This window comes from Homalodisca vitripennis, unplaced genomic scaffold, assembly GCF_021130785.1.
Source record: "Homalodisca vitripennis isolate AUS2020 unplaced genomic scaffold, UT_GWSS_2.1 ScUCBcl_8628;HRSCAF=16810, whole genome shotgun sequence".
In the NCBI taxonomy this organism is placed as follows: Eukaryota; Metazoa; Arthropoda; class Insecta; order Hemiptera; family Cicadellidae; genus Homalodisca; species Homalodisca vitripennis.
The window spans coordinates 33,242-52,261 of record NW_025784789.1 but is presented as its reverse complement, the minus strand read 5'-3'; the positions used below and the strand labels follow the sequence as shown (position 1 = coordinate 52,261).

Sequence of the window (19,020 nt, the reverse complement as noted above, 5' to 3'; positions counted from 1 at the left end):
TGATTTTTCAGAATAATTTATGGTAAATGTGGGTCCGGTCAATTTGTACCTTTCAACAAACATACGGGTGGTGTACCAGGCATTTGGCTGAATGTCCGCTTAGCCAACCTGACTCTGCTATGTCTACTTAAAAAAAAAACTGCCAATGCCTTGAAACTCTGAACAGCATTGGAAAAAGGGTTTATTCCATTTGTTAGTTCAGCCGTAACTCATCGTTTAAGGGAGTATGAAAACAATTCTACAGATTTGTACAATTATTTTTATTTTAAAATAACAATGCATGTAATACAAGCTTATTAATGACTATACATTGTAACACTTTTCTTCCAAACATATTAAGGTGATAAAGATCTAACCACATGTTAAAAAGTACAATTTCATATGCAAATAAATTTATAATGAAGTTTAAAATTTCCGTACAAAAATATTGTTATATGTTAGGTAACTATAATAGGTAGTTATTTTAATCATGATTTTTAGTATGAACCATATATAATGTTAACATTTGAGAAGCCCAGTCTAATGAGATTATGCTGAAGCTTAAAGGAAAACAATATTAACCTTTATTTATATTTTTAAATGTTATAATAAGTCTTCACAGCGATAGAACACACCACATCTACGAGCACCAGTCCAGTAGATGTTGAGGGAGTACTTGAGAACACCATCTGTTGTACCTGAAATTGCAACAAGATTGCTTAAATCGCTTATTGCTCATACCAGGAAACGGATATTAACCTATGGTGCAACACCTTCCAACTATGATTGAAATAACAATAAGTTAAATTTACTAACTATAAATATTCAGTCATTAAGAATTAAACTTGGTTAGCTGGAAATAATTATAGATCACAATAATATTGACGTAGTTTTTACTGATGAACATTGGTTAAAAGAAAAGCAAATTTGTTTATATGTATCAGAAAGGTACACTGTAGCATCTACCTTTTGTAGAAAGCCTCTCCTTGCTCATGGAGGCACTTCTATACTAATTAAAAGTACCTAAAATATGACCTGATAGATGTATCTTCAAAGCATTGCCTTAATTATTTTTGTGAAGTTTTGGCAATTTTACTCTTAGTTTATAACTTAATTATTTTAAATGTTTATAGAAATCCTACATCTTATTTTAGTATTTTTATAAATATTCTAGAAAATGTAATATTAGAAATAATAACCAGACTACCTCAGACATATTTTGCATTGTGTGGTGATTTAGATATTGACATATTGAAACCTAACAAGCTTGAGGTAATTTACTTCCGTAATATCCTTGGATCAATAAATTTATATTGGGTGAGTCATCAACCAACAAGAAATTTTCCTGCCTTGATAATGTGTATAAAAACATTAATAAGGAATCATTTACATCTGCATTAATTGATCAGGATTTAATATCAGACTATGCCGGTGTTTTGGTTACATTTAGTTTTGAAAAAGATTTTTGTTAAAATTCAGCAAACATAAAGTAAAATGTTAGCGTCTAATGAAAGGTTATCAATCCTTTAAAATAATGTGTAAGAAAATCTTTGAAATAATTTTGACTGGACTAAATTTTATGAGCCGGATGATGTTGATAAGACTGCCACTGTTTAACCGCCATTGTCTCAGGAAAAAAAATCAATAACAGCAAAAATAAATCTAACCATAAATGTTTAAAAAAGTGGTTTACACCTGAGTCAAAAGCAAAACAATTCTCTCACGTTTGATGTTTAAAACACATGTAAAATGGCATGGAGTATAATAAAACAAGAGTCTGGTGTAAATAGCTCTAACAATTTTCACAGTTTAAACAGTTATTTTGTTAGCGTACCTAGGAATTTATTTTTTATAAAAATGCTGAATCCTGTTTGCTAACTCAGTTATTTAATTACTTAGTATATAGAAAATTGTTATATAATTTTTAATTTGGGTTTAGGCCTAAACGTTCTGCTACAATAGCTGTTGAAACTGTTGTTGATTTAATTTAAAGGGTTTTGGAGTTAAGTTAGAAATAGGAAGTAGTTTAATAGATTGAAGCAAGGTTTATGACAATTTTAACCACAGTATATTGGAAAAATGTTAGAATATTATGGTATTAGAGGCAAGGAGTTTACAATGGTTTAAAACGTACCTTTCCAATAGAAAGCAGGTGGTTAAGTTAATAATATTGAGTCTGGTTATCTTATGTTACTGCAGGGGTTCCTGAGGGCTCTATTTTGACACCTTTTTTTCTAGTTTATGTTAATGACTTTAGTGTACCTTCTCTGTCTATATTATATGCTGACTATACCATTATGATTAGTACAGGTGTTAACATTCCTAACGTTATGGCACAACTAACATCATTAGAATTCATATTATGGTTTTATTCCATAGCCATCTGTGTTATGGATTCGTCTTTGGGGAAATTCAAGTGCTACATAAAGTCTTTGTTTGCCAATAAAAAGCCATTAGAATAACTGCTGGACTATCTGGGCTTGTAAACATCCCGTTTGCTAGGTTCCAGATTTTGACTCTGGCCTGTATTTATATTTTTGAAAATGTAGTCTATGTAAAAGAAAACCGAAGCACATTTGAGACTCACTGTACTCTTCATGATTATGATACTAGATGGGGAGAAACTTTAATCAATTCTAATATCAGACTTGAGGAACTTTATAAAAGTCACAACTACCAGCAGCTCAAAAGTTACAGGGTGTCCCATAACTCTCTGGACAAAGGTATACCACATTATTGCTCAGGTCCAGACAAACATATTTTACGATATGAGCATGGGTCTCCTATGCTTAGTTTCCCACTGTCTGTCTGTCTGTGTTTTTTATTTAAAAAAATTAATATCTTTAAAAGTAATTAATAAATTTATAATATTCATGATAACAAGGCCAGTTACTGAAAAGAATATAATGAAATTATCTTTAGTATTTTCAAAATAGCAACCATTAAAACTTTTTAACTTTGAATATCTTAAAAAATAGCATTTTTTCTCAAGAATTGCAAGAATAACAGTTTTTAGTGGATTTTATCACAAATCTAATGACACTAAAATTATTTAAATAGAATAATAAATTGCTGATTTAGAACAGGTTTACTGTGACAAGACACGGCCACATTGAGATTCTCAGCAAATAGCCAACAATACAAAACATGAATAAAAGGCAGCTCTCATTCATCATTTGACAATATTCTCTCAAGTGGGCTGGAAAGTCATTTATAAATAAAATAAACAAAACTGGTCCAAGGACCGAGCCTTGTGAAACTTCTTTTCTTGCTGGTAGGGGGTGAGATTATATGATTGTGTGTGTGTGTGTGTATCCATTGGTTGTTTCCTTCAGTTCAAACCACCATTAACTTTACCCTGCAAAGGAAATTGCATAAAATAACACAGCTCTGTTATTATAGCTGGTTTGGGGTTAATTGGTTTTTTGTATTGTGTGTTTATTTTCTTTTGTCCTTTGAGATAGCTTTTAAACCAAACTGAGTGCTGTTTGTCAGATACCAACGTTTTGAAGTTTAGTCATTATGAGTTTATGTCCAAGGCAATCATAGGCTTTACTGAGATCAAGGTATAAGCTGGTGATGGTGTTGCTGATCTCGATATTGTCAATTATATATTCAGCTAGGTCGATAATTGCAGTGGTGGTAGATTTTCTAGAGATGCATCCATGCTGCTTGTCACTTAATATTTGGTTCTCTCTTAGATACTTTAAAATTCTAATAAGAATTACTTTTTCAATAAGTTTTGAGACTGATAGGATGAGAGAGATTGGCAATGTTTTGAGGATCACCTTGTTTATATTTTGGATAGATTTCGGCTATTTTTAATTTGGATGGGAAAATGCCTGTCTGAATGGACAATTTTGTAATTTTTACAGGGGGTTTTATAAGTTGATGAGCACAACATTTGAGGATCTTTGTTGATCATTCATCTATTCCAGAAGAAGATGAGCTCCTTAGAGACCTTACAAATTTGTACAATTCATCAGCTGTAGTTGTTTCATTTTAAGCATTTCTTCAGCTATGTTTGCAAAATACTTGTTAAAACAATTAGCTATTCTTCCAATATCTGTCAACAGTTCTCCGTCATGGCATATTTCTATTTTAGTAGTTTCAGAGCATATCTTCCTTTGCCTCTCGTTTTTTATGGTGTTCCAGATAGCTTTGGGTTTATTATCTGATTGGTGTATGTATGTAACGTTAGCCTCCTGTCTTGACTGTTTAAGTTTTTGGTCATATGTTTTCATAAGTTCGGTGGCAGCCCGTTTGTCATCTGCACTTCCAGATATGGAAAACTTATCTTGTGTTTTCAGGAATTCATCTTAAAGGATAGACATTTCTCTAGTGTAAGTCATAATTTTCCCCTTTTTTTGCTTAGCAAGAGATCTTACCTCGGAGCATGTCCAGTCAAGTGCAAACTGGAGAGGTGTGCCAAAGTGGAAATATGCTTCATCTACCTCATTTGAATTAATGACGGAGTCCCAAGTTTCCATGGCGAGTTGGTTCTTGAAGTTAAAATTAATATGTTTAAGACTTCTTTGTGAATTACATATGTTTTCTCTGGTCGCTTTTGGCATGTCAAGTGTATAGTATTTATTGTCTGTGTGGTCTGATCGCCCAGTGTTAGTCATTTCTACACTTATCATGTCTTGATCCAGATCTGAGCATACTGTCTATTGAGGATATAGAGATTTCGGTGATTCTGGTAGGTGTGAGGTCTAATCTATGTATGTTATATCATAGAACCCTTAGTAGTTCGTTGAATGCACTGTGTTCTCTTGATATCTCATCAAGATTATCAATGTTTACATCCCCATAACAAGTTTTTTTAGCACACAGCGGTAGTTTGTCCAGATCTTCAGACAGAGATTGAAGTACAGAGTCAAAATTTGATCCTGATGGTTGGTATACTCCAAGTAAGTATAAACACTTTTTCTTGGCCATTCTGATTTTTATAGCTGATACTTCACAAGTCATTTCAATACTATATTGTTGTAACCCTAAGCTTTCGGTTTTATGGGAAACTTGTTTTTTGTTTATATATAGCGACTCCTCCTTTAATGTGTTCACTTCTGCCATAAGCACTGATTAGTTTATAGTCAGCTATTCTGGCTTGATCTATTGTGCCCTTTTTAGACCATATTCTGTTAGTATTATAAAATCTGGATTTGTATTGTGCAGCAGGTGTTCTAGCCACTCAATTTTGCTTGCCATTCTGTCCATAATTTTGTAGAAGAAAAGTAGTCCTGATTTTGCTTAGGGTTTTGTTATGGATGGTGGTTTATTGAGCTTACATAGTCTAAAAAAGGGTCAGACTGATGTATTTCTGCCTCAGCTGTTGTTTGGTAGTGGTCTAGTACGGTAAAGGGCGTGGTCACTGATGTAGCTGGTGAAGTAGCAGAGGCCATGTCATGTGTACTGTGGTTGGCTTGTTCAGGAAATTTTGATTGACTCTTTACTTTGAGAGGTATAGTTACCCGCAGCATATTTAGCAGCCTGTAAAGAGATGCTAAATTAATTGGTTTTATTCCTAACCAGTGATGTTGTAACGACCTGAACCCAATATTAACAATAATTCAAGAAATTATGCTTTATTTGGTATTATAAAAATTTCATCCATTTGGTAAAATTTAACTAAAGACATAATAATAATTGTAAAGTGTACAGCACTGTTGAGGAGGTCAGCAGTAAGACTGCTGACAATGCAGAGTCAGCACCTGCGTGTGCTGGAAGGCAGTCTAGTTCAGGCCCGAGACTCGTAGACATGTAACTCTCTGTCGCCCTATTATAAAATTTTCTAAATTCTTTCAATAATGTAATTCAATATTTTATATCATTCAGAAGTGCTCTCCCCTTTTTAACCAATGTAAATTGTGTGATTTTTATAAGTTAATCATTAATAAACAGTGTTTTTAAAATTCAAACGTTGTTGCACAAACTTTATTTCTTTTTCCGGAATCATCCGGTGGTGGCAGCGGATACCAATTAATCCCCAAATCGGTCGCGTTACAATGTGTTAGTTTTCTTCAGTTTTTGTCTACAGGTTTGGCTGATTCCTGGGGTAGTTTTTGTGTCTCTATCTGCTGTTTTTCTGAGTTTCGATTTCCCCATTTTTACTTCATAATGCTTTGTTTTTTAGCCTGAGTGTTTCTTCTTTTAAAAACTTGTTTTCTTCTACTAGAGCTGATCCTATCTTGGTAGCCATTTCTAATTCCTCCTCTTGTCTATCTGAGTTATTTTCAATGAGACTATTTTGAAGTTCTTGAATGGTGTCAGAGCTGTTGAGTGGTATTGGGAAAGCTAGTCTTTGGTTGGCAGGTTTGGGGTTAGAGAGCAAAGAATTCAGGTTGTAATGATTAAGTCTTGGGGATTTGTCCACCGTTGCTTTACAGTTGTTGCAGGTCCAAGAGTTAATATCTGCTGGGGTCATTTTTTTAGTTGTCTGTCAAGAGATGTTAACACAACCCACACTGAACCATAGCCTGCAGCAAGTGGCTGTGCAGAAGATAGCAGAATATTTAACTCCAATGCCACAACTGCCACACGGGTATTTAGATTTGCTTTTTTGCTGTCCATTTAGTGAATTGGAAGTGGTTATTGGTATATAATTAATTAAATAGGTACTTTAAGTTAATCAGTGTTCAGTATAATAAAAGAGAGATTACATATGAAATTGCCAATTAGTTGTCAATAATGAAGATGTTTTATATGATGTTTAGATGAGCAAGCCAACTCCTATGTCAGATAATGAAAGAATACATCTGTCAATTTATATAACTGTTCTTAATTAAATGGCAATCAAGTGCCGTATCAGTAGCACGAGTATTACAGCAGCTGGATATGTTGCTGTAGGTCAGCGCTGACGATGCTGACACAGTGTCTGGGGTCAGTGGTCTGGTTGTCTAGTTACAGGTGGCCAAGCAGCTGTGTGCCAATGCTGTATGATGTGGAATATCTGTTGGATTGTGACTTGGTCATTTTTTATCAAGTTTAACAAGTTGATAACAAACATTCCATCCAATGGTCTCCTCAAAATCTTTGATTTAAACAGAGAACTGTGCCTTTTTGCTTTAACTCTTTGACAAAAATATTAGCTAAAACAGACATCAGAGAACACCTAATTCCCAATCTCTGCATCTTGTCATACAACTCAAAGTTGGTGCAAAGCACAACTACTTCCTCGATTACTTGGACATAAAGTTTGGTTTTCTTTGTAATTGTAATTTAACTGTTTTGAGTTTTTAGAATTAATATATTAGTAATAAGACATTAAACGTCAAAGCAGTTTACCCCTTTGCATAACTTGACAATAGTTTAACACTTGCAACATGCATCAATAGTACCTTGGCTCTTTTGGCAAGTGCTTATTGAAAATGGAACAGTGTGCAGATGTGAGAAGGGGTTGAAAGCTTTACAGCCGAAAAGTGGTTTACCTTATCTTGTGTGATTTCTGTCTTATTTTATTTAACCCTCCATCGGGCGCTTAAAATTAGAAACACCATCAGGCGCTCACGGAGGTTTCCTCCAGGTTAGTTAATAATGGATATTATAGTCGTTTAAACTGTTTTTATTTATTTAAATATTCATACTGATTTAATTACAATGTAATATATTCATTTTTAGAATTTAAATAAAAATTACTCTCTTATGTAATGAATTTTCCAAATAAGAATTTCGAAATTAAAAAAAATGTTATTGTATAGTAACAACATGATTTATTTTAAGGAATAATGCAATTAATTGTAAAAATGTTATGTTAAATGTGTTATACCTTCTGTAATAATATATGGAAATTAACTTAGTTTTTAACTTCTTCCAAAAACAACTTTCTTCAATTCTTGAGATATTATACAATTGTAATGTCAATTATTATTCTAAAATCAAAATTTATTCTTTACTAAAAATTTTTTAACACTACACAAAGTTTCAAAACATTTTCCTTCTGGTTCTTATAACGACAATGTTCACTCCATAAACAGTACTGAAATGTTCCCTAGCACACGGGACCTGTACTGACAAGTCTCTCGTCTTCATTCTCCATTTCACAAAATTCAAATAAAATATATTTTAAAACTTAAAAAGAAACCATCACAGGTCAGACATTTAGGCGCACACGGATTATTACTCCATAAAAACTAAACACTATAAGGCGCTCACGGAGATTTCGTCCAAGGACTACAAACACGACATCGGGCGCTCACGGAAGAATCGTCCAGTCTCGCACGGAAGTAGACCTCATACTGACAGATTTTGACAAAGATAAGCGGAAGGCTATTGTTTCGCTTCCCCGAAAGATGCTCGTGAAGTACACTGCGGGACACGACTGCCAACATCAGAAAAGTAGTACTATTTTTAATAATAAAAAATACACGGAGGAAAACTCCGTGTAGCGCCCGATGGAGGGTTAACTATCTAACAAGAGATTAAATTGTGGGTCTTGAAATTTAGTGTTTCTGTCTTTTTTAACATTTAACTATTAGTCTGTGAAAATACTTCAATACATTAAAACCTAATGTTGTTAAAACTTGACTTGTAAGAATGTAATAATCTATTACTGGTAAGACAACATAAAACTGTAAAAAGTACCTTGCACTACGCTGGAAAAGAATTCAAGTACTGTTGCACCTCAGTGTTGTTGGAGACTCCGGAGAACATAGGAACAATCTGAGCTTTACTGAAACATAAAGATCATTAACCAGTCTACTACTTTTTTACTTCCAATCATTGAGTTATATAAATAATGAAAGAACCCCAATCAATGATAAAGCAAGTGAAAAATTGTAGATGCAAATGTGAAAAGATGAATATAAAAATATAAATTAAATTTATATAATTTAGAGACACTATATCAGAGTTTATTATTTATTAATGATAATAAACCATTTTATACACTTATACAACTTACACTTTTATCGCTTCATCTTTTGTAATGAATTTAACAAAACAGGATAGTGGTTGTAGGAGACTGAAGTTTTTGTTTTTTAGGATGTAGGATGAACCTGCATACAGAATGTCCCAGTTCAGATTTCTCAGCTTGTCCTCCTCCTTCAGTTGGGAAAAGAGAACATGGGCTAATCCTTCAGCTATCATCTGAAAATGGATACCATTTTCTCACAATATAACATTATTATCATATGCGTGTATGGATTAGTACTATATTAAATAAGCTCTATTTTAAGATTTAAAATTCACATTATAAATTCAAATATTTAAGCTTTTAGAAAATTATATACAAATTGTCCTTTAAAGAGATGTAGGCATTAAAGGTGGTTTGCTTACTCATTCCTTCACAAATCATTCTGAAGAAATTCAGTTTTAAACCTCAATTACTTGGCTTTTGAATAAATTCTTTTCATGGTTGTAAGGTTTTATAGTTTGGTTTAGTTTAAGATTAAGCTTGTGACATACTATGAGCAAGGGTTGCTGTGAGAGGATTTAATAATAGGTTAGATTGGCAGTACAAATACCCTCAAATGAGCCAACACATATTTTATTTTGACAACATCTCTTTAAATTGATTAAAAATTTTAATTAACAATTGATTGGGTCAACCGATATATTAAGCACAAATTTTAATGTCTTAATACTTTGAAGACATATTTAATATTAAATTATTCATTACAATTTATTTTAAATTATTTCATTATAACCTTTACTAGTAATTTTGTAGTGTTGCAATAATTATGAGTTCATGGAATAATGTGAGAAACTTTCTTTTAAATAGCTAAACATTTACATGAATTTACATTTTCGAAATTGTGAACAACTAAATGGATATGGAATTGAAAATGATTAATGAACCCTAAAATATACTAAGTTCTTAAAATTACTTACATTTTATTCCACTTCACACTTATTACGCCTAGAGATATTTTTCCGCACACGAACACAAACACTCCCGAACTTCACTTTTCGAATTTCCGGCCTCGACTTCTACCTCTCCTCCTAGTTCTTCAGTTTTGATGTTCTTCTCCCGCCAGCTCATTGACCACGCCTCTGCCAAATCTCTCCATCATAATTGGTGAGTAACAATTTTTCATATCAGCATGGCTGTCCCTTACATTGTCGCACGGTTTTTACAAACAAGCATTTCCTGTTTGTTTACCATCGGCGTCTGGGCGGATGTGCGTATCCACTTACATCCGGAGGATGTTTATCTCGAATTGTAATACAAGACTTCCTTTCCAGCAACTATCTGTACATCGATTCTATGAATTTTATTTTACTAATAATTACATATGTCTTACATTCCCCTGGCTTAATGACGATTCTACCTACGAATCGTACTTATTGTCTAATTAGGGTTATCCATTGGGTAGTCACGTTCATGTACTGTAGGCTGTAAATATATACAATCAGACGGTAAGTTAGCTTCGTAACCAAACATGACGTAGTGCGGTGTGTAGCCTGTTGAAATGTTTACAGACGTGTTGTAGGCAAATGTAACTATTTGTACATATTTTGACCAAGTTTGGGGTTTTTCCACAACGTAATGAGATATTGCCTTTATTAGCGTGTGGTTGTATTTTTCAACCGCACCTTGTACTTGTGACATATAAGCAGCGCCTGGCCTTTGTTCAATCCCGAGTGCATTTAGTAACTGTGAAATTACAGAATTCATAAAGTGTGTTGCTCTGTCATGATTAATAATTCTAGGAAATCCAAATGTGCAGAATAGATTTAATAATTTTTGTGCTACTGTGTTCGCATCTGCATTTCTACAAGGGGTCGCAAATGCCATTCTAGTGCAGGCATCGGTTGCAACTAGGATATATTTGTAACCATTACTTTGTGTAATATTACCTACAAAGTCTATTGTTATTCTGTCAAAGGGTTTTATGGAGGGTGCAATAGGTTGTAGTAGGCCGTAATTTTTGTTCGTTTTTGGCCTACGTAGTTGACATTCTTCACAAGTTTTTGTATATTGGAGGATATCACGGTACATATTCGGCCAGTGATATCGTAATTTAATTTTTGAAGCTGTTTTGTAATGTGATAAGTGTCCACCCGTGTAGGGGTTGTCATGGAATATTTTTAATATTTCTTGTGTTTGTTTTTGGGGTATAGCCAATAAGTTTCTAGTTTCTCGTCCGTTGAAAGTTTTGAAATATAACAATCCATCTATTTCTTCGTAATGTCTTGAAGCCCGTCTGATTTTTTTATTTACCGCCTCTGGTGAGGTCATCGCAAGGCGTATTTGTTTCAAATAACTGTCTTGAGCTTGTAGTAGGGGTAGATTTGTCTGTATTAAAGTATTGACAGTTAAACACACGTCCGTAAATTCTTCATCCAAAGGTTGTTCTAAAGGATTTCTGCTTAAGGCGTCTGCTAACACGTTTGTAGCGCCACGTTTATGTTTTACTACAATGTCGTAGTCTGTTAATGACAGTGCTAATCTGTTTAATCTAGTGGAAGTGTGCTTAAAATTTTTATAAAACTGTAATGCGGCACAGTCCGTATAAACTGTTGTTTGTCTACCAAGCGTGAATTCTCTGAAGTAGTTCACAGCATAGGTTAGCGCTAGCATTTCACGTTCAGCATTGCTGTAACGCATTTGGGTATTTGAATATTTTTTTGACATGTAATAAATTGGGTACATTCTATTATTTTCTTCATCTAACTGTACTAACGCTGCTCCGCATCCAATCAAACTGCTATCTACATAAATGTGTGCTTCCCTGTTGTCCTTCCAATGTGGTAGTAATGGTGGGTTTGTCAAAATTTGTTTGATTTTTATAAAAGCCTGTTCACATAGATCCGTCCATTTAAATGCCATGTTTTTATTTGAATCTTTTATTATCCTCAGTAAGGGGTTGTGCTATTTTGGCATAATTTTGGATGAATCTGCAGAAGAATCCTGAGCATCCTAAAAATTGTCTCACTTGCCTTACACAAGTTGGTCTTTTAAATTCGGTGATAGCTTCTACTGACTGTTTTTGGGGTAAAATGCCTTCTCCTGATACCTCGTGTCCTACAATGTTTACACTTTTGTAGAGAAATTTACACTTTTTTGTATTTAGTTTCAAATTAGCTTTTTCTAGTTCTTCTAATATAGTTTCTAGATTATGTAAGTCATTTTCAAATGAGTCACCATAACAAATTAGGTCATCTACGTAACAGATGACTTTAATATAAAGGTGACGGTTTAATATCGCATTCAAGGCTTTACTAAATAATGTGGTTGAAGTTGAAAGTCCCATCGGCAGTCGGCAAAACTGTAGAAGTCTATCAGGTGTTTTTATGGCTAGGATATGCCTATCTTCTTTCCTAACCTCCATGGAATAAAATGCATTTTTAAGGTCTAATTTTGTAAATGTGTGCGCTTTGTTCAAAGAGCTTAAAACCAGGTTTACTGAAGGAATGGGGTGGGCATCTGTTTTCAACTGTGCATTAACCTTCCTGAGATCAGCTACCATTCTGTCGCTTCCATCTTTATTTTTCACTAAAAATACTGGGCTTGCATATTCTGTGTAATCCTGACATTCCTCTAATATTTTTGCTTGTACTAAATCGTCCAATAATTTGTTTAATTTTTCCCTTTCTGTTTTACTCTGCCTATACGGTGGTGAGTTTACAGGTTTCGTATTCGGTTTTAATTCAAGTTTAACAGGAGGTATGTTTGCAGGAGTTAAATCGATTACCTTTGTTGTAAATATGTGTCTGTATTTTTGTAAAACGTCAAGGACTTTTTTGTGTTTTTGGAGGGTTAAATGTGGTGAGATATCAAATACTATGGCGTCCTTATCTGTCAATATTGTTTTTCCTGTGTCACTTGTAGTGGGATGGTGTTCCAGGGTAGGCTGTGCTTCAAGAGTTGGGTAATGTATATGTCCTATCGTAGTATATGCGGGTATCCTTTTTGGGAAATTTGATGCATTATAAATATTTACAATTGTATCTGTACCATCTTCCCCTTCTGAAAGATATGCATGACATTTCTTTTTTATTCTTAGATTCCTATCTGTTTCGATGGCTGTTCGAGACTCTATGCCTTTTAAGGAGCTAATCCTAATATGCTGATGTGGTGCTATAATTATGTCTCGTGGGGCTGTTACATCTGTTATTTGCTGTACTTCTAACTCCTGTGTTTTTAAAATTCTTGATGTCTAACTGCCACTGTTCATTCATAGGTATTATATGTTCAATCTGATATTTGGTAATTTTTATTGTTTTATTTTTATAGTTTAACTCCACGCAGTTCTGAAATAGGAATATGTTTCCTACCAATATTGAGCTTTTTAGATCAGGTGTCACATAAAACGTGTCTTCAAGTATTACTTTGCCAATTTTTATGGCGATTTTTGTCGAACCCAAAACTGTTAATGGTATATACCGTTAGCCGATATCAACGAGGGTATGTTGCTAGTATTTAATTTTGTTGCACAAACTAGGTCTGCTCTAATAATGTTTATGTTACATCCTGTATCTATAATGCAGGGTACTGGATGTCGAGGGTTTGTGGTCAAGGCTACGTCTATTGTTAGGACAGGTATCTTCTTCGTAGTTTTATTTTCGCAATTAAATATGAGTTCATAAATATCCTCTAATAATAATGTTTTATTTTTCCTCGGTCTGTGTATCCTGTCTTGCGTTATTTCTTGCAAGTTAGTACAAGCTATCATATTCTGTTTCTTCTGTTGCTCTATGTGATTTAAAATCTGTATAGTGTCTATCTCAATGGTTTCTTCCAATCCAGTATGTGTGTTTACCTCCCCCATACTACAATCTGGGTCCTGTTTTACGTGCGCTACTACCTTTAATACGCTAGGTTTTATCTGTCCTGTGAAATTTTCTGAGACTGCAAGGTTTCTTGTAAAGCTGGGTTTATTTATATTTGTTGTCCCCGAGGGGTTTGGTTCGCTTAGGGTTGGGGTTGGATTGAACACAGATTGAAGTTTTATGGTGTGTATAGGCTTTTGCATAATAGGTTGTTCAATTTCTTCCATCTTCTTTAAGGGTGGGAATTTTTTATTATAATCTATGGCTTTAAATATCACTTCTGAACTGGTCTTTCCAGGGGTTGATAGTGGTAGTACTTTGGGGTTAGTTGGAGTAAATGTCATAGACTTTATACATTTGTAAGTTTGTCGATTCCTTTGGTTAAGATCTATGGTGTTATTTGTTTTCGCTTTTGATAAGGGGGAAGTTCGGTAAGGGTTAGTGTGACCTCCCCCTATTTCCCGTTTTTTTGATGATTTTGTTTATAATAATTAGACTTGTAACATGATTCGATATTGTGGTTTGTTCGCTTGCAGTACCTGCAGAACAGCTCTTGTGTATTGTTGGTTTTAGGTGCCAAGCAGTTACTTTGGGTTTGAGAAGTTAATGAACGTTGCTTGAACCAGCATTGTTCAGTATTATGGTTGTCTTTACGGCAAATAGTGCAATACCTATTTTGTCTAGCAGGTTGTATTTGGGAATGGTTTTGTCTTCTCCTATCACTGAAAGTAACGTGTTTAATCATAGGTGGCCTTTGGGTTTGTTTGGGGTAGTTTGGGCTTTCCATATGGCGAGGACTAGGTGTTCTATCATATCTTGGTTTATATTTTGAGTTTTCATACGGGGATGGAGACCTTTCGTACTTGTGGTTATGATTTGAAATTTGGTTTGTACTTAGGGTAGCTACTAAATTGGTTAGGGTGTTAACTTCTGCTTGTAGTTTATGGATGATGTTTTGTTCATATAAGGGTGTACTATAGGGTTTGTTTGCTGCAACCCTTTTGTACCTTTCTTTGTTTTTCATTTGTTTTAGAACTAGCTGTTCTGTAATTTTTAAATTATTTTCTACATCACTTAAGGTGTCGTTTTTCAGGCCTATAACTCGTTTACAGATTTCTGGTTTTAGTCCCTGTATGATAAAATGTATAATTTGCTTGTCCTGTATTGTAGGGTCATATCTTCGGCATGTTGTTAATATATCTAAAAAATAGGTTAGTGTTGGCTCGTTCTCTCCCTGTATTTTGTGTTCTAAAATCATTTGTAGACTCTGGGTTTGTGCTAATGGAGTGAAAGCCTCTATGAAACTTTTAGCAAGTTGATCCCATTGTATAACTTCCCCTCGTTGTTTTTGCTTGTAGTGTTTGAACCAAGTTAGTGCTGTGCCTGATAAATGCGCTGGGAATAAATTAACTTTAGTGTTATCTGTCCATCTGTTTGAAGTTGCTGCCACTAGGAATCTGTCTAAAAAATCTGTCTAAAAGTCCCAGCTGATATTAGCGGTATGTTTTCCCCCATGGTTGCTGTGTCAGATAGTGTGAGTGGCTCGTAATGTTGTGCTAAGGTTGGGGGTGCTTGTGTCTTGATGTCCGCCTCAGGGTTATGTACTGTGTCATATAAATTAGTTCTCTGCGCTAGAAAATCCTCGATTGTAGCTAGATCCTTATAGTTTTCCCTGTCCTCTTCACTAAGGTGAGTCTTTCGTGTAGTTAAATTATTAAAGATGGTTTTAATATTAGGGTGACTTGCGCTTATACGTGTTAAGTTCTTAAGTGCCGCTAGGATAGGTCTGAGGTCTGCTACAGTGTCTGTGTCTCTAGATAGTATTCCATTTTCATTTAATATTTTTATTATGTCACTTTTGGAAGTAATATATGTGTCTAATGGTATTAAATCTTCATTTAGTATAGTTTCCATTTAATTATACATGTCCATTGACGTACCTCGTTAGTTTACTTGGCGTTACTCTAATTACGGGTTTGAAAATATTTTTGAGTTATTGGAAATTTAATTTGTCTTTTAGGTAAATGAGTGGTTTGTCACTGAAGTAGGCTATTTTAGTTAAATACTTTCTTATGAATATTATTTAGTTCTAATTTATACCTAGCCTATGAAACTATGTGCTTGCCCATGTGAGGAATTTGAATGCCAACCGAGTTTTAACGCCTCCACCATGTAAGGTTTTATAGTTTGGTTTAGTTTAAGATTAAGCTTGTGACATACTATGAGCAAGGGTTGCTGTGAGAGGATTTAATAATAGGTTAGATTGGCAGTACAAATACCCTCAAATGAGCCAACACATATTTTATTTTGACAACATCTCTTTAAATTGATTAAAAATTTTAATTAACAATTGATTGGGTCAACCGATATATTAAGCACAAATTTTAATGTCTTAATACTTTGAAGACATATTTAATATTAAATTATTCATTACAATTTATTTTAAATTATTTCATTATAACCTTTACTAGTAATTTTGTAGTGTTGCAATAATTATGAGTTCATGGAATAACGTGAGAACCTTTCTTTTAAATAGCTAAACATTTACATGAATTTACATTTTCGAAATTGTGAACAACTAAATGGATATGGAATTGAAAATGATTAATGAACCCTAAAATATACTAAGTTCTTAAAATTACTTACATTTTATTCCACTTCACACTTATTACGCCTAGAGATATTTTTCCGCACACGAACACAAACACTCCCGAACTTCACTTTTCGAATTTCCGGCCTCGACTTCTACCTCTCCTCCTAGTTCTTCAGTTTTGATGTTCTTCTCCCGCCAGCTCATTGACCACGCCTCTGCCAAATCTCTCCATCATAATTGGTGAGTAACAATTTTTCATATCAGCATGGCTGTCCCTTACATTGTCGCACGGTTTTTACAAACAAGCATTTCCTGTTTGTTCACCATCGGCGTCTGGGCGGATGTGCGTATCCACTTACATCCGGAGGATGTTTGTCTCGAATTGTAATACAAGACTTCCTTTCCAGCAACTATCTGTACATCGATTCTATGAATTTTATTTTACTAATAATTACATATGTCTTACATGGTGTATTATGTCAGAATCCCACTTCTGATAATGATTTTCATAACAATGTTGAGCAACTTAGACTTTTCCACTAACCCTTTTGTCGTATTGTCTTTATGTTCTTAACCCTCACATTTAGTTGCATTTTTGCCTTATCTATGTATTCCTTATCACAAGGACAAGTTATACTGTAAAAAGTTATTTAAGTGCTCCCTGCCATATTTGGGTTTGTTTTTACAATGACGTGTGGTGGGTGAAATATTAGGTGAAGCAGCAATAATGCTTGATGATGAGTAACCTTTGCTGTTTCTTAGTTAACCCTTTGACTGCTGTAGATGAGTATACTCGCAAGCAGAGCACTTACCATCATTACTGATGTAGAGTATTCTCGCTCAATGCTATCAGCGCTCTGACGAAGTCATGTGAGCTATCTTGCATACTAATCAGCTGTCTGATGTGTATTTTAATTGTCCAAGAGTTGGAGTGAGATCTTGTGTTGTGTGGGGGAGCTGGTAGGAGGGGGAGGGATTGGCAGAAAAAAAGAGATATGAATTCCGCTACACGTGTGGGAGTTGCGACGTTGCTTTATGTGCTGTTCAATGTTTTTCAAAATATAACAAACTAAAAACTTCTAGGATTGTATTCTAATAGTGTCCTATCATAAAAGGACTGTGGAATAAACTGCCTTATTTATATCCTGGTTAAAATAGACCAATACACCTTCAAAGATATTTTTTAGGGGTAAAATCTAAATACACTAGAATAATTAACAACAGCAATAAAATAGTTATATACAACATACATGGTTACCAAAGATGAATGAAATGATCACGGTACCGTGCTGTCTGAGCAAGTTTGTCTCAGCGCAACTAGCTCAGTCGGCTGCACAATCAGTCAAAAGGTTAAAAAAGTATCTAATGGGTTTTATTTCATCAATTTTTAATAATATGCTTCATTTGCAGAACATTTTGTAATATAATAAAAAATATTTATTTTAACAATATTCATGGTTTTCAAAGTCAGGTGGAGACTCTGTGTGAAGTCAGTTCAGATAATAAAAGTTGTACAAGTTAAAACGAATGTACACACCTTTGATAATTGGTTTTAAATCCGCCTAAACTACATCCGGATAACTACACTAGTACTGCCTAAATTTATAGACTTTTATGTTACTTAATGTCTTAATCTTGTTCCAACTCACCTTACAAGGACTTTGTCCTTGATGTATATTGATATTTGCCAGTGAATAAATAAGAATAGAAGGTAAGGAAGCATTTGATGACAGTTCTTCAATTAACTTCCTTAAAACAGGATTGTAATTCCCATCCTGTGATGAACACAAAAATATGTTACCATACTTTAATATTTGAAGATATTTAATAAAATGTTTCTCTTTGCTTGAATAACAAAAAACATCAGAGAATATTGAAGAAAAATTTACAACTTACTTGACCTCTTACGGCCTGACCTGGATCTATTGCTTCCTGGAAAAGAAGCTCACCTAGGCTATAATTCAGTGTTAAAGAAACAGAGTTATTTGTATTTCTTTCTCCTCAACAAATATTTTCCTATTTCTGCTTATATATCACAAAAATTTGGGTATTGTCATACCCAATATATAGTAAAAGCTAGTGTTTGATTAAAGGTATTGTTTGATTCAATATCAATGTTTACATAATAATAAATAATAAACTATGACTAAAATCAATCAAGAGAAAGTCAACATTACAAAGTTAAACTGATAACAACGACAATAGTAAACAGACTTACAATTAAGCAAGCTTCTAGTCTAAATTTAAATTGTCCTGTAAACCATACAAGTGGCAATCGCCTGATAGTCGGTTAATTTTATTGTTCCTATAATGGCATAGCCAGTTTACAATCAATTTGACAAATGCCCGGTATGAAGTTTATCTTGGTACACATGTCAACAGAAAAAAACATGATTCACATACCACTGCATTCACAAACAGCTGCTGATTTCAGTGATGTTTTTTTTTTCTAAACAGCTTGGTAATGGTTTGTCAATGAAAATAAAATCTTTTGGCATTTTGCTTTATGTCAGTGTTCTATTGTGGTATAATAATGTTTGCTGAAGTTCTTTGGGGCCAATATAAGTGGTTTAGTTCTATAATTGTTATCATACAATATTTTAACTTATATTTTTAAGTTCTGACAGTAATTAATTTTCATATCTGTTAAGCTTAATGACCACAAATGTACAGAAAATTAATCAATGTAAAAAAAGGTACTAAGTATTGTAGAAAGTTTTTAGCAATGATTG

General features: G+C 33.9%; 1 protein-coding gene across 1 annotated transcript in view; it reads right to left on the bottom strand.

The window, feature by feature from the left end:
• Window positions 1–241: 241 nt before the first annotated feature.
• Window positions 242–19,020, bottom strand: part of LOC124374477 — a 42,616-nt gene continuing 23,837 nt past the window's right edge. Inside the window, exons 6-9 of the mRNA XM_046832682.1 lie at window positions 17,938–18,063; window positions 8,882–9,066; window positions 8,563–8,650; window positions 242–677 (exon numbers count right to left, since the gene is read on the bottom strand). Of these exons, the coding sequence (XP_046688638.1) occupies window positions 8,569–8,650; window positions 8,882–9,066; window positions 17,938–18,063 (393 nt within the window). The 3' untranslated portion in view covers window positions 242–677; window positions 8,563–8,568. The remainder of the gene's footprint in view (window positions 678–8,562; window positions 8,651–8,881; window positions 9,067–17,937; window positions 18,064–19,020) is intronic.